This window comes from Taeniopygia guttata, chromosome 2 (assembly GCF_048771995.1).
Source record: "Taeniopygia guttata chromosome 2, bTaeGut7.mat, whole genome shotgun sequence".
Lineage (NCBI taxonomy): Eukaryota > Metazoa > Chordata > Aves > Passeriformes > Estrildidae > Taeniopygia > Taeniopygia guttata.
Window position 1 is genome coordinate 77,329,132 of NC_133026.1, and position 13,953 is coordinate 77,343,084.

At 45.6% G+C, this 13,953-nt stretch overlaps 1 protein-coding gene across 4 annotated transcripts in view; it reads left to right on the forward strand.

Moving 5' to 3' along the window:
• The first annotated feature begins 12,078 nt into the window (after positions 1–12,078).
• Positions 12,079–13,953, forward strand: part of ANKH (ANKH inorganic pyrophosphate transport regulator) — a 115,486-nt gene continuing 113,611 nt past the window's right edge. For all 4 annotated transcript variants that reach the window (XM_030267082.4, XM_002187310.7, XM_072924286.1 and 1 more), the window contains exon 1: positions 12,079–12,211. In XM_030267082.4, the coding sequence (XP_030122942.1) occupies positions 12,116–12,211 (96 nt within the window). In that variant the 5' untranslated portion in view covers positions 12,079–12,115. The remainder of the gene's footprint in view (positions 12,212–13,953) is intronic.

A 13,953-nucleotide genomic window follows, 5' to 3' on the forward strand; every position in this document is an offset into this window, starting at 1 on the left:
TTCTATACTCAAAATAAAACCAAGAATTTGCAGTGAGTTAATAGAGAACTTGTTAGCAGTTTCAGGTGATTCACTCTTGAAAAAGAAATGTTAAAACACTTTTTTTTTTTTTTAATGCTAAAATACTGCTTGATAAAGTAGCAAAAGAGAGATCAATCTCAGAAGAATGATCTGATTAGTGTGATAAGCGGGACTATAAGAGGCAAAATACTGGGAAATAAATCTCAACTCCATCTCCTCAGGGCAGCTGTACACCTGTATCTCCAGTTACCTCAGTGATAACATGCTGTGTACATAAAGGCCTCAGGGTCAATCATTTAAAAAGTAAATAAAATAATAAAAGTAAATGTCAAGCTCTGTTATCAAGCAACAAGTCTGCTTGAGGATCCCATATACACAAATACCAAAGTTTCATAATTATGGATTTCCCTCTCAATAGCTAATCTAGCCTACACAGATCATTATCATCAGCCAAGATCTGAAAGCACATTTTGGGGATCTGATCACTATGAGCAAGTGATCAGCTCCAAATTTAATGTTACACATAACTACTTCCCCTCAACGTCGAAGTTCAGCACAAAGCTTCCAGAGGGATTTTTCTGTCACATTCTCAAACATACTAAGGAACTGCTCTTCCACAATGCTGAACTCCCTTGCCCAGTTTAGTCCATATTTTCATGCCAAGGAGGAAGACTCAAAACCCAGCAAAAGTATGCAAAAAAGCACGAAAAGGAACACTTGCTCTGCTAATCCTTCCACAGATGCCACCAGCTGTGGAACATGAACACTCAGTGACAGAGAAATCCCACAGCACTGCATTCCTTTCCTCTACTTGTGCCAATTCTCACACAGAGACACGACTGTAGCATGGTAACTATTGAGTACCTGAAATGTCACATGCATTGCACCATAAAATAAGATTTAAAAAGTTATTTGTCTATACTAAAACTTGTAAGTATAAAAATGGAGATACCACCCAGCAGGAACAAGCAGCAATTGCTGGCTTGCTGGTGACAGGTCTTAGTTTGTCACAGAGACTTGCAGGCAGCACAGTGATGTGTTTGCTCACACACTACAAAAGCAATTATTTTTGCAAGAACAAATCACTTTACATTCTGGAGCTATATAAATAATTAAAAGTCAACTAAATTTGCCAAAATATATAAGCACAACACTCTACAAAATTAAAGACTTTGCACTATGCAGGAAGTTTCAGCTCAGAGCACATTTTGAAACCTCATCATTTTGTCCAAAGGATTTCTGAACCCTAAGGAGCTCAACTCAGCTGGAAGATCAAATGGCAGGAACCTGGGGTTGGAAAATTACCTCATGGTACTTGTAACATCTTCCACTATCAAAGCTGTAAGTTAAAAGAAATTGTTTAGGGAGTTGACATGCTCTGGATCAAAGAATGCTTAAATTTTACAGGGAGATTAATCTTCAGCCAAATAGCATTGATTCTAACTTTGTATTCTCAGGGCTTCATGTCAGTCAAACAATGTTCGTGGGTTTGTTTTTTCTATACGCCTTTTTTCTGCACTAAAAGCTCACAGGGATCCATTACACCTTTATGAAAACCTAATCTGAATTTTTCCAAGGCTTTTGCATAAGTTAGTAAGCAGGCAGAAAATATCTGATAAAAATTGGGGGGGTGGGGGGGGAAAGACACTTATAAAATTTTTTTTCAGTTTATTGAACAGTAAATTTTTTCAGTCTCAGTTGTTACAGGTCATATTTAGCTGATTAAGTGTTTCATAAGCAAAGGAGGCAGTCTGATACTCTGCTGTCTGACAGTTCATCTATTTGTCCTTGCCCGACATTCTTGAGGCATCTGACCACCTTCAACTATTTTTTGCTAGAGGAGAAAAAGCCTTGGAAAACCTTCTGAGTTCTTCAGGAATTAGAAGTTAGGCATTTGGGAGTTGTAAGAGAACACAATAAACAAAATTTTCTTTTCTAGGCATTCAAAAATGACAGATACCTTCCTGCTTGAAAGAAAACCAGACTTTACTGGGAAAACACAAACTTGGAAAACCCTGAAAAAAATAGCAGCAGAAGAGTCTGACATCCTTCAGAATATACTGCTAAAAGTCCTGATCCAGTCTGCTACTATGTACAGTGAGTAGATAGAAAAGGATTCCTTCTTCATCCTGAGGAAGACCAGACTCAGTGGATATCAGGTGAGTGGGAAATAAATATGTTGCCTTTGATGGATATTTGCTTTTGAGGATTGCACATTCTAATCCATCTGGAAAGAGAGACCTCCATATGATTCAGGCACTAGACCATCGTGCCTGTGACATCTGCTACCTGTATGGATCAACATCTGTCCTTGCTAACCACATTCACTGCTGGCTGTTTGTTGCAGCAATGGCTTCAGTGCCAGGTCTCTCATTGAGGTATCATCCTCACAGAATCTGCATTTCAAAACACCTTTCACATGGTGCCTTTTCCTGTCTTTAGCAAATAAGAAAAAACCATCAGACCACCAACAAAAATAACATTCTAAACTGCAAACTACAGTGAGTACCCACAGCATCCTTCAGCAAACTTTAATCTATTCTTCTCAGCAGGGCTGATCTTAAACGGTAAGGTACCAACAATGCAATCCTGACCCACTGCAGATACTTCAGATATTCTTGGACTGATGCCCCAAAATTACTGTCTTCCCCCACATCCTTATGAGAAGATGCTTCTTCCCTGTCCTACCAAGTTTCAGGCCTTTAACCTCATCAACTACTCAAGTTCAGCTCCCAGACCCTGAGAGGCAATGCCGTTACATCCAGCAAAGGCAAGATCCTTTGGGGAAAATCAATTATTTACCCTGGTGTCATGCCATAAGTTCACAGCAGAAGAAACAAAGCACTGCATCACTGGTTTTACCACTGAGCTCCACCCATGCAGGCAGAAGATGAGGTTATTGTTGTCATTGCCACTGACCAAACAAGCCCTGCTGCAATTGTGAGGCTCATTTTGATTTCCTCACTCTCCTTCACCACCACTTCCAGCAGATCTTCATTCCCTTGCACCCAGAGCACAGTGATGGCTTTCTGTGGAGCTCTCTGGTGTTGCTGAGTTGTCTCTGCTGCTGGGATGCATCTGGGCAGCTTGATCCAGCGGCCAAGCTTCAAAGGAGGAGCATTCCCAGCTTCTTTCCATAACAACAAAGGTTTCCCAAACACACCAAGCCCACCCTGTCACATGTGGTTTATCTACTACCTCCTTCCACCTGCTCTTCCCTCCAATCCATTGCATGGCTGCTGGATGGAGGACAGAGGAGGCATTTTTGCTAGAAACTAAAGGAAAACATCATGATCAACTGCTGAATACATTGGTGGGTCTGGAACTTGTCTACACCAAATTCTTTGTGGTTCATGACAATTGAGACAACACACTTGTTACTTTTAGTAAGAAATTCATTCAGCATACAATTTTTACTTCCAGTAGTAAATGAGAAAATAATTTCTGTTTTACTCCATTGAATATGACTCATCTTTTTTGCAATTTAAGGTAAAAACATGTTAATCTGAATTTTCATAGGCAGAAAAGACTGTGCTACAGTGTCTTTTTCTAAGTGTGCTAAGATAAGCCTCTTTTTTTAGGCTTATCTTACCACAATGGGGTTCAGCTAATAGTCTTATTCCACCCACATGAAAGAAACAGTTCTTTGACTTTATCCAGATACAAATACACCTGGTTTAGATGGTAAGTTGGAGACTGGAGAACTTAACAAACTCATTTCACTGCACCCAAAAAAACAGGCAAACAATTAAAAAGTTTGATAAGCTAACTCAAAATATTTAATTTTCATTGTCCTAGGAAGAATGTGAATCCTATGAATGAATTATCCAGAATGGAAGGTAGAGCAATTTTGAGAGAATCCCACCTAAGATAGTTCGTGCCCATATGCAAATGGCAGCCAGTCCTGTGCCTAGTTTCTTTCTTTCTCTTCTTAATACTGTTTTGAAACTAGAGAAAAAATTGACAGCATACTGTTGGAAGAAGAGAAAATGCCAATAACTATGTCATTCATCATCCTTCATGAAACAAAAGATTTCTACACTCCTTTAGCAGGTTTACAGGTGCTCTCATAGCAGTCTTGAAAGGAAGTACAAGAAAGTGCCTGAACATTATATAAATCTCAAACTCATCTTTATATCATAGATTCAAAGAATCAGAGACTAGTTTGAGTTGGAAGAGACCTTTAAAGGTCACCTAGTCCAGCCCCCTGCAATAAGCAGGGACATCTCCAACAAGATCAGGTTGCTAAGAGCCCCATCATGCCAGACCATGACTACAGGGAAAGGGTGATATCCACCACTTCTCTGGGCAATCTGCACCAGTGTTTCATCACCCTCATTGTAAAAATAATTTATTCCTTATATCTAATCTAAACTGACCCTTTTGTAGTTTAAAACTATTACCCCTTGCATTTGATAAAGACAAAATTTATCACTGGAGAACTTCTGCTGAAATGTATACTCAGGAGATACTGCCTTTAGGCATGCATATACAATAGCATTTTCAGCCCTTCAAGCACTAATAAATAATGCTTATGCATTTGCATATTACTGAATTCTCACAAATACATTGCTAACTCATTAGTTTACTACAGGCTCTGTATAGGCTATTTTATGGTTTTCTTTGGTAACACAGAAGCCATGTTTGGCAAGACACATATTCAGGATGGACTGAGGCCCTTCTAAATAAAACTGGAGAGGGGGAAATATTGCAAGCTTATAAGTGTATATTTCTGAAACATTTAAACATATTCTCAACAATTAATCTAGCAACTGAGCTCTACAAAAAAGGACATTGAATACAAGAGTTTATAATGCAAAATCACCATCTCCTCCCACAAGTTTTAGTTAAATGGCATTCAATTGCATCAATAATCTCTAAATAGCTCAAGTCTGCTATTGATTACTGTCTTAATAAAACACAAAGCTATAAAGGTTGACTTTTGCAACAGTATACGGTTGGTGGCATTATGTGTTATTAAATTTCATATACAGCATAGCAAGTGAAATTACATGTAGACATTTTAGTGAGAATCAAATAGGCTGCAAAAAGTACATCCTAATGCTTGAAGCAAAGACGCCAAATCTAAAGTTAAAAATGGGTTCTGAATTCCAGGCAAATCCACATAAATACATTTGCCGTAGTGCTCTGTTTTCCCCCCCTTTATCCCAGCTAGCTCCGTGGGGGGAGGGGAGCGCGGGAAATTTCCGTCTTTTTCGGCGAGCCCTCGCGGGCGTCGGCCGGAGCTACGTGGGTCTGGGAGCAAGAGGCGAGTCCCGCGGCGAATAAAAGGAGAGAGACTTTTCTCCCGCAGGCAGAATTCCGGTTTATTGCGGCTTGGCTGGGAAAGCACAAACCGAAAAGATTGCGGTGTGCCGCACTGGAGTTTGTTCGTGCCGCCTTGCCGGTCGGGGGCGGGGCAGCGCGCTCCAGAGCTGGCCGCGAGCCAGGAGGGGCGGCGCGCGGGGCCGTGGCGCGGTGGCAGACACACGCGGGTGCCGCGGCGGCAGCAGCGGCGGAGCGGAGCGGCAGCGGCGGCGGCGGGGCGGCAGCAGCACGCAGGGGCCAGGCGAGAGAAAAGCCCGGGGCGTCTCCAGCCCGCGGGTTAAGTACCGAACAGGGGAAACCCGGGGCAGCCAATGGGGTAACGCCACGGGGGATCTGAGGGCAGTGGGGTGCAGGGGTAAACCCAATGGGGGATGGACAGGTGGAGGGTCCCAGGTTGTCTGCCGACCCGCAGCGCCCCGGGGCGGGGTGCCGCGTGACTGACAGATGGTCTGAGATGTAAGCACAGTGACTCTGCACTTTCCTGGGAAAACAAACCGTGGGGACAGATGGGAAAACCCGGGGGGTCGCTACAGAGCGCGGGGGGGTACATGGAACGAACTTATACATAATAAAACATATAATAACACAATTCCACATACATTTTAATTTATTAACTAGAAAAAGTCCTAGAAAATATTTTAAATTATTTCTTGCATATTTCAAAATGTTTGAATGCCCAAGTTATAACCATTAAAAAAACTAATTTAGAAATAAGGCCATGTAAAAACCTACACAAAAATCACTAAGATTTAAGATAAATTATTTCTTTTCTTCCATGCTGAGAAAATGCAACATTTGTACATATTTTCTTTGACAAGGAGAAAGTTTTTTTTCCCTCCGATCATGAAACAATGCTAGAGCCTCAGCCTGATGTGAGGGATGCAATTTCCTCTGTAGAATGCAAAGTTTATAAGCATTCCGGCCCCTCAGGACCCCAGATACAATGCTACAAGCCTTTGAGAGACAGAAATCTTTAACTCAGGCTGCTCCTGGTCCAGTTAGCCTTCTGCAATGCCACATTTACATTAACACCACTCCCATACTGAGGAATGAGCTGCTTGGATTAATCAGCCAAGAAACGGAACAGCATCAGTGCTTTAGTGAGCAGGGCTGCAGCTGGGCATCCCTGAGCATCCTCGCTGGCAGCTCGAGCCCAGCTGCTCCCACCAGCTCTCGCGTGTCAGGGGTGCTGCAGAGTCATGTGCCCTAGGCTGCATCAGAAAAAGATATAGTTTTGGAGTCAGAACAAAAGCCCAAAGAACACTAATAACCCAGTGCCGTAAGTGATGCATACAGCTGGGATTACCGCAGGCTGTGAACTGAGTGAGCCATGGAACAGACAACGTTGCAAAGATAGGGGATACAGAGCCGACACTCACAGGTGCCCGGTGGCAGAAGGCACGTCCTGGACGAGACCCCCACTGCAGGTGACCAGAGGCAGCACTTTGAGTCTCATCCAAAAAATAAGTCAGGCACTACTGAGAAACCCAGGTCTCCTAGTGCCACTGAAGCTCAACATCATTTTTATCTTGTTCTACCAAGAATTAATAGGAAGCTTCTTCTGCTTCATTAGTTGGGAAACAATTTTGCCTGAAGCTGCCACCAGGGCGCTTGTGCCAGCCAAAAAAGAAAGACATGGGTTTCCTGCAGGGACACTGTCTTGTCATCTAACTTGACAAGCCAGCTGCATCCAGAGCAGACTGGTCTCAGAAAAGTGGCATAGGTTAGTTGTAAAGACCATTTTTATTCTTCACACAGAGATGCAGCTTAATCAGAACTGTATTAGTCAGACACTTGTCTGACTGACAACCCAATTGCTTTGGCTGTTTTCTGATCTTTCAGTTCAACCCTACCAATTCACAGAATAAAATGCTACATAAATATTCTTTTCCTGCAGCACACAACCCAAGAACCTAGCACCCCTTGATCCTAAGGCTGATGCACAAGGAGTGAGACAAGGAGAGTTCCACTAACCCTGTGAGGTAAAGGCTTTCTGCACAATTCACAGTGATTGTAGTGATTCAGGCTTTGCTGAGCCCTCATAAGAGAAAGTGTTGTGCCTCTAGCTCTCCTTTGTCCTGTCCTTTACAAGAAAAGAGACATAGAAACAAGCTTTCTGCAGAACTCAGGTCCAGGGAAAGAAGGGGATCTTCACTTGGGTCCTGAAGATACCTTACAACTGTGTGTCTGGACCCCCAGAAAAATTAGTGTGTAGAAGAATTTCTGTTTTTATTTCTCAACACTAAATGGGAAAGAGTATTTTGCACACAATACTTGCATTCTGAGCATTCCTTCAATAACATTCAGTCAGAGTTTGACAATATTTTAAAATTAAATAAATATTAAATTTTAAATATCTTATTGCTTTAACTACTGTGGTATAAAGAGCTGGAAATATGCATCAGACTCAGTTCCAACTTAAAAGTTAAATTTGCAAGAGGCAGCTGTTTCTGGGGGAGGAATAACTCAAGACAAAAGCAGAATATGACTGTGGATATGTCCTTCCACTTTATCTGATAACAGACAAAGATGGTCATAATTTGCTCTCTCCAAGCCCGAGGCTATTCAGGGACCAGAATCACTGGCCATTCTTTAGGCTGTGAAATCCAACTTATCTGTCCTCTTATGGGATGACTGGCTGACAAATTTTGTTATTTGCTGGTTTGAGTTTCTTACACAATGAGTAATTTTAAATCACCAGATCATAAGAAAAAAAAAAAAAATCCTGTGTAGAAGAAAAGCTTTGAAAGAAACCCAGTGGCTCCAAAAAGCAAGGGTGACAGCTAAACAGCCAACTAGAGATAGAAAGCCCAAGCACAGTGATTTTAAAAACACCTGTTTTCTCTAGCAGGTAATTAGCAGTAGCCTCAACAAGAAAAAAAGAAGTATAGTTCTGAAGCAAGGCAATACCACAGCAGGGCCCTTTCAAGATTCCCACCATGTATTTGTGGTAAGGGAGCTCCTTTAAGCTCAGGACAGCACTGGGACTCTAACACGTTAAAGCCCAAGCACTGATCTTCATGTTGGATTTCTGACTGTGTGATTAAAAGTAATGTGCACTGTCCTGATTCATTCTGCTGCTGGGGACACCTTCAGGCTTTGCCCCCATTGCTTAAGCAGCAATTACATTTCACTACCAGGCACATGGGAGTTTTGTGACACCTTTCATCATTATACTCTGTAATACATTGAAGAACTGTACTCATATGGACTTCTCCTGTGAGATGGCTCCATTTGAGATACTCTCAGACCAGATGATTTTTCTGTAAAAAGCAGTGAGATTGTGGCTAATTATTTCCTGCTGTCCTCTCTTTTTTATTCCATTAAACAAACAGACAGTGTTTGGTATATGAGTAAGAAATGTAGCGTAACAGAAAATATGTTAGAAAGGAAATTATTACTAATCACTGCTTTTTGCCCAATACATCTAAAATGACCTATTTCCTCAGCTCATCAGCTGAGCAAATTACTGACTTCAAGATGTGAGAAACCTTGTTCTTTGGTTGCAAACACCATTTTGTTTCTGTAATGAATTCAAGGAACAAATATGACCTGGGCTGAAAGAGAAGCACACAAAAAACTACAGTCAGCCCAGAAAAAAAAGACATGAATGGGAAGCAGAGAGAAAAACCTAAAACATTGTCTAACAGTTTACCAAGTAGGTTTAATTATTTTAAAACATGGAACTCAAGAAAGCATCAGTTAGGTTACCACTTGCCCAGGACATTCCAGTACATGTGAGGAGGTAAAATGTAAAATTACTCTTAAAATAAAACTGTACTGCTTCAAGCAGCAGGAAGATAAAAAGTTAACCACAGTCCTCAGTTGACCAATCAGATGACAATAAATTAAAGATATAAGGGGCATGATTAATTATCTGGTGTAATTAAAAAGTATCAACCTTATGAACACATAAAAAAACCACAAATGGATATACTTCTCTTATACTACATTAAACACTTCGTCTTTCTTAGTATTTTCAGGACTGAAAATGACTTTGGGACAAATAATCACTATGTACTCTTTATAGTTTGCACTGTGAGACACACAGTGTCCAAATATTTTGATTCAAAAAGCTTTAATTTTGGGGTGGCTTGTTTTTGCCAGGAATTAGAGGAGGTAGTTGTCAAACATCATCTCATCTGGAATTTTCAAATGGCAAGTTAAAATCATATATTTACAAGTGGCTTTGGGGATTCCCTTTTACTCTTCTGACTCAAAAACAGTACTAAAGGTTTCTTTCCCCTAAAGAAAGAATCTCTCTAAACTGAAACAAGAGGCACACATTGCAAAGAAAGCATTTTAAAAGATCAAGTTAAAACAAATATTCTTCCATAGTATCATCTACAAGTTGTTCTCAGGGCCATGGCAGGGAGGAATGAGCTCAATGACAATAAAATCTAGTCCTGACAGGAAGAAATTAGTTACTGGCAATACAGTTATCTAGAACCATACACATTCTCAGGAAGAATGTAATATTCAATTAATACTTCAATAGATATCCAGCCTCGAGTTCAAAAGGCACAAGGCTTGCTTCAAAGAAAAGGACCTGCAACTTACACCTAAATGTACATAAAGGCTATGCCTAAATTGACAGGGAATTGAGCTCAGTGCAAGCAAACAAGTAAAACAAGGAAGCTGGTGTTTCCTGCAGGGGAATGCCTCTTAGAGATGCCTCTGCTTCTCAAAGGCTTTCTCCTTCAAGTCCAGCTTTAGTCAGGTTGGCTGGAGGATGAAATGTTCCCCCTCACTGGACATGGTTCGAAGATGTCCGATGGATGAACCACTGGTCCGTCTGGAGATGATTAGCTCTCCCTTAGGATGATGAAGAGTTGGTGCTGTTAATCCAAAGACACTCTTAGGCAAACAACTTCTGCTTCCCTCTTGTCAGTTCATGGTCCTCTCCTGTTTTCCCCTGCTTCACTCCAGGACACCATGCCTGTGGCATTGTAAGTGATCTACAGGATGAAGGCAGGTTTGCTCTCTTACAAGCATTTGAGTTTGCTCCTCTGTGCTCACAATGAAGGCTGCTCCAGCTCAAGGGTTGCTAGGTGAGACAAATTCCAGCTGTAGGAGGGAAAAAGTCTCAAGCACGACTGGGGCTGATTTTGCCAAAACACTTCAGGAGTCAGGGGCTTTTTTTCTCCAGCCCCACCCCACAGCCTGTCATCTGCCTACCAGGGATTTTCAGAGCTCTCCTCCTGTTGACTCGCCAAATATGTGGAATGGTGCTTGGTCACGGGATCATTTTAATAGTATTGTCTTTGGGAGAGGGAGGCTTTGCAGCACTCCTCCACTGGCCACTGGTCCTCTGAGGATCAGATACAGGTATCTGGCTCCTCATAGGGTTCCCACCTTCCCAAAATATTTGCTAACTCTCCTTGATGGGGGCAAGGGGAAGATAACACTATAAACCTAATTGACCCAGTGAAACTCAATTACAACCAAACCTTGTAGCCATCTTGCAAATTTGAAAATTTTGAGAAACTTCTGCAAGTTGTTCAGAAGAGGGTTGCCTTCTCATCTTTCTCCCACCCTTAGACTGGCAAAACATCGGGTTTGCCACGGCTCCGGCTCAGAAGGCAGCCGGTGCCCCAGCCAGCGAGGGCCCATCAGCAAGCTCCCTTGGGCCACAAGCACATTCCCTTGCCCAGAGCTCAGGCAGAGATCTTGAAAGATGAAGATGTTACAATGCCAAACATTCAAGATTTATTTATTTCAGGTTTTTGACCAGAAGAGCTGTGGGTCAGACACCCTGGCCGACGCCTCATTCAGGACCCCCACCTTTCCTGCAGCTGCAGGAGTGCCGCTGCCCGAGGCCCGAAGCCCACGGCCAGGGAACGCCTTCCTTTGCCCCGGCGGCACAAGAAGGCGTGCGGGATGGGGGGAAGCCCAGGGCTCCCATCGGGCCCCAGGAGGGTGAAGGGGTGAGGACAGCTGCCGAGCCCGGCCCGGCTCCGCCACGGCCGCAAGCGGAGGGCGCGGTGCGGCCGCTCCGGCATCGGGAGGAGCCGCTCGGTGCCGCTCTTTCCCCCGCCGCCGCCGCCGGTCTGTGAGCGTGTGTCAAACCCACGTGCTCCGCCAGCCCGCGCACCGGAGCGGCGCCCCGCCGCCGGCCCGCACGGCCCTGTGCCGCCCCGCACGGCACCGCCGCCGACGGCCGCGCCGAACGCGGTCTGCGCCGTCTCCGCAGCGGCGGCGGGGAGGAGGACAGGGAGGAGGAGGAGAAGGAGGGCGGTGTTTCCCTGCGCGACGCCGCGGCCGTCGCCCCGCCGCCGGCGAGCGTCAGGCGAGGCGGGGGGGGGCCCGGCCCGGCCCTTCCCGTGGCCCTCGCGCCCCGAGGATGGCAGCGCTGCCCGCACGAGTGGCTGGCGGCGGTGTCCCTCCTCTTTTTTTTTCCGGCAGCGGCGGTGGCGGCGGCAGCGGCGGCGGATCATTGTTGTGTGGGAGGAGGGCGGCGAGGATGGACTTGATCTCTCGGGTCTCCTGCTAAGGCGGCAGCACAGCGCGCCCCGCCGCCCAGCCAGCGCCGCGCCGGGAAGTGAGGGACCAGACAGCCCCCCCCCGCCCGCTCGCCGGTTCTTTATTTTTAGGGTACTCTGTTGCTTCTCTCCCTTATCTCCCCCCACCCCCTCCTCGCCCGCACACACGCACAGGCACACGCACGCACCCTCCTCCGGTGCCCTTTCATCCTTCCCCCACTCCGTTCTCCCGCACGGTCTCCTGCCGCGGCAGATGCGCCGCGGGTCACAGCGCAGCTGGGACTATGGTGAAATTTCCAGCGCTCACTAACTACTGGCCCCTGATCCGGTTCCTGGTCCCTCTCGGCATCACCAACATCGCCATCGACTTCGGAGAGCAGGTAAGGCAGCGTCTCTCCGGAACCCGCTCCCTCCCGCCCGCACTCCCACAGCGCCGGGCTGGCGCGGTCGGTGCCTCCTCCGGGAACGGACGGAGGGCCGAGCCGAGCGGGAACTGCGGCCCCTGCGCCGGCGGGGGCAGCAGGCGGCCGGTGCCAGCTTGCCTGCCCCGGCGGCCGCCCGAGGCCACGGGCTGCCCCGCATTCCCAGGAGATGCCCGGGGAAAGATGGCAGGGTTTAGGTTGCTTTGGGGAATTTTTCCCCTTCGCATTTCAGAATTATATAATCTGAAATTACATAATGCATTGGCCGGGGGCTGGCAGCGGTTTATCCTCGCGCTGACACGGCCGCTGAGGTGCAGCAGCCGCTAGAGCATTGCAGCGCGGGTCGGCGGCGGCCGGAGCGGGGCGCGGGGCGAGCGCCCCGGCTGCCGCCGCCCGCTGCCGAAGGGGAGCCGCGGCCCCCCCGGCCCCGCTGCCGCAGCGAGAGCCCCGCCACCGAGCCCCCGCCGCGGCATCCCTCGGGGAACCGCTCCGCACCCCTTCGGCCAGCTGAACCTCCGGCTACACCCTGCCCCCGCCGGTCTCTGTGCGCCTCAGCACTGCTGCGGTTCTCTAGCGGACTTGGTGACCTAAGGCTGTCCACTGGCATGGGCACGGGGAAAATAGAAAATAGCTCGGTGTATCCGAACCCCCTGTAATCCTATCTCCCTGACATGCCGCCACCCCATTTCGTCCTCCCAGTCCCCGCTTGCTGCGTTTGCATTAAGAATCTGTTCAGGGCTTGACGCACCCGCTCCCCTGCCTGAGCTAGTGCTCGTTTGCCACTGCACTGAGGCGTGGGAGAACCTCTGCTCTCACGTTTTGGTATTTATGACAATCCAGGCCCCGTCATGTGTTAGGCTGCACTATATGGGACCTGTCATTACATTTTTAGTAGAATGATATACACTACTACTTACTTGCGAGTGTTAAGCTGAGCAGCCACACAAGGTATTGCACCCCAAATAGCTGTATCCTTGCCCTAAGTCTCTCAGTGTGGCTAAGAAGAATAGACACTTGCTCCTGTGCTTCTTGAGCAAAGATACCAGAAAATTAGTGGTACTTTCAAGCATTTGTAAAGAAGAAAGTGAAAGGAAAAATACTTCAGTGGGAAAAATAGCTAACATTAATCATACGTTTGTCGTGGCTGTGTCAATCACATTTTGATTCCTAGTCCTTTAAATAAACCATTACATTAAAAAATACAATTTCATCCTTGTCTAACAACTGTTAGCTTTCCTACTAGACCAGTCTTCTTTAAAACATACTGGGGGGGAAGAGGGAAGGGAAATCTAAATATAGAAATGACAAAGGAAAAGGAGATTTAAATGCTAATAACTATGCCCTGTTAATAACATACAGTAGAAGTTAAATTGAAAGCAGTGCACTCAGGAAACTGAGTATGACAGGTGCTTTCATACGGTTTGCTACATACAAGGTCAGCTCAATTCAAGGTAAATGTTAGCCTATAAAAAAAAACATCCCCATGGTTCAGTGTGCTCTGAACCAGGATTTCAAAAATTTGCAAGTGATTTTGTAAGCGAGGGTCCTTCTGTCTGGCTGGGTACCAGTGACACAGGAGGGATATTAATCTGTGGATGATACATGTAAACACTTTAACAACTTTGACAGTGTTAGGGACAAAAAATATCTTAGAAAATGTGTTTTGTTTAATAGCCAAGTTATAGGATTGGCTTTTCAGG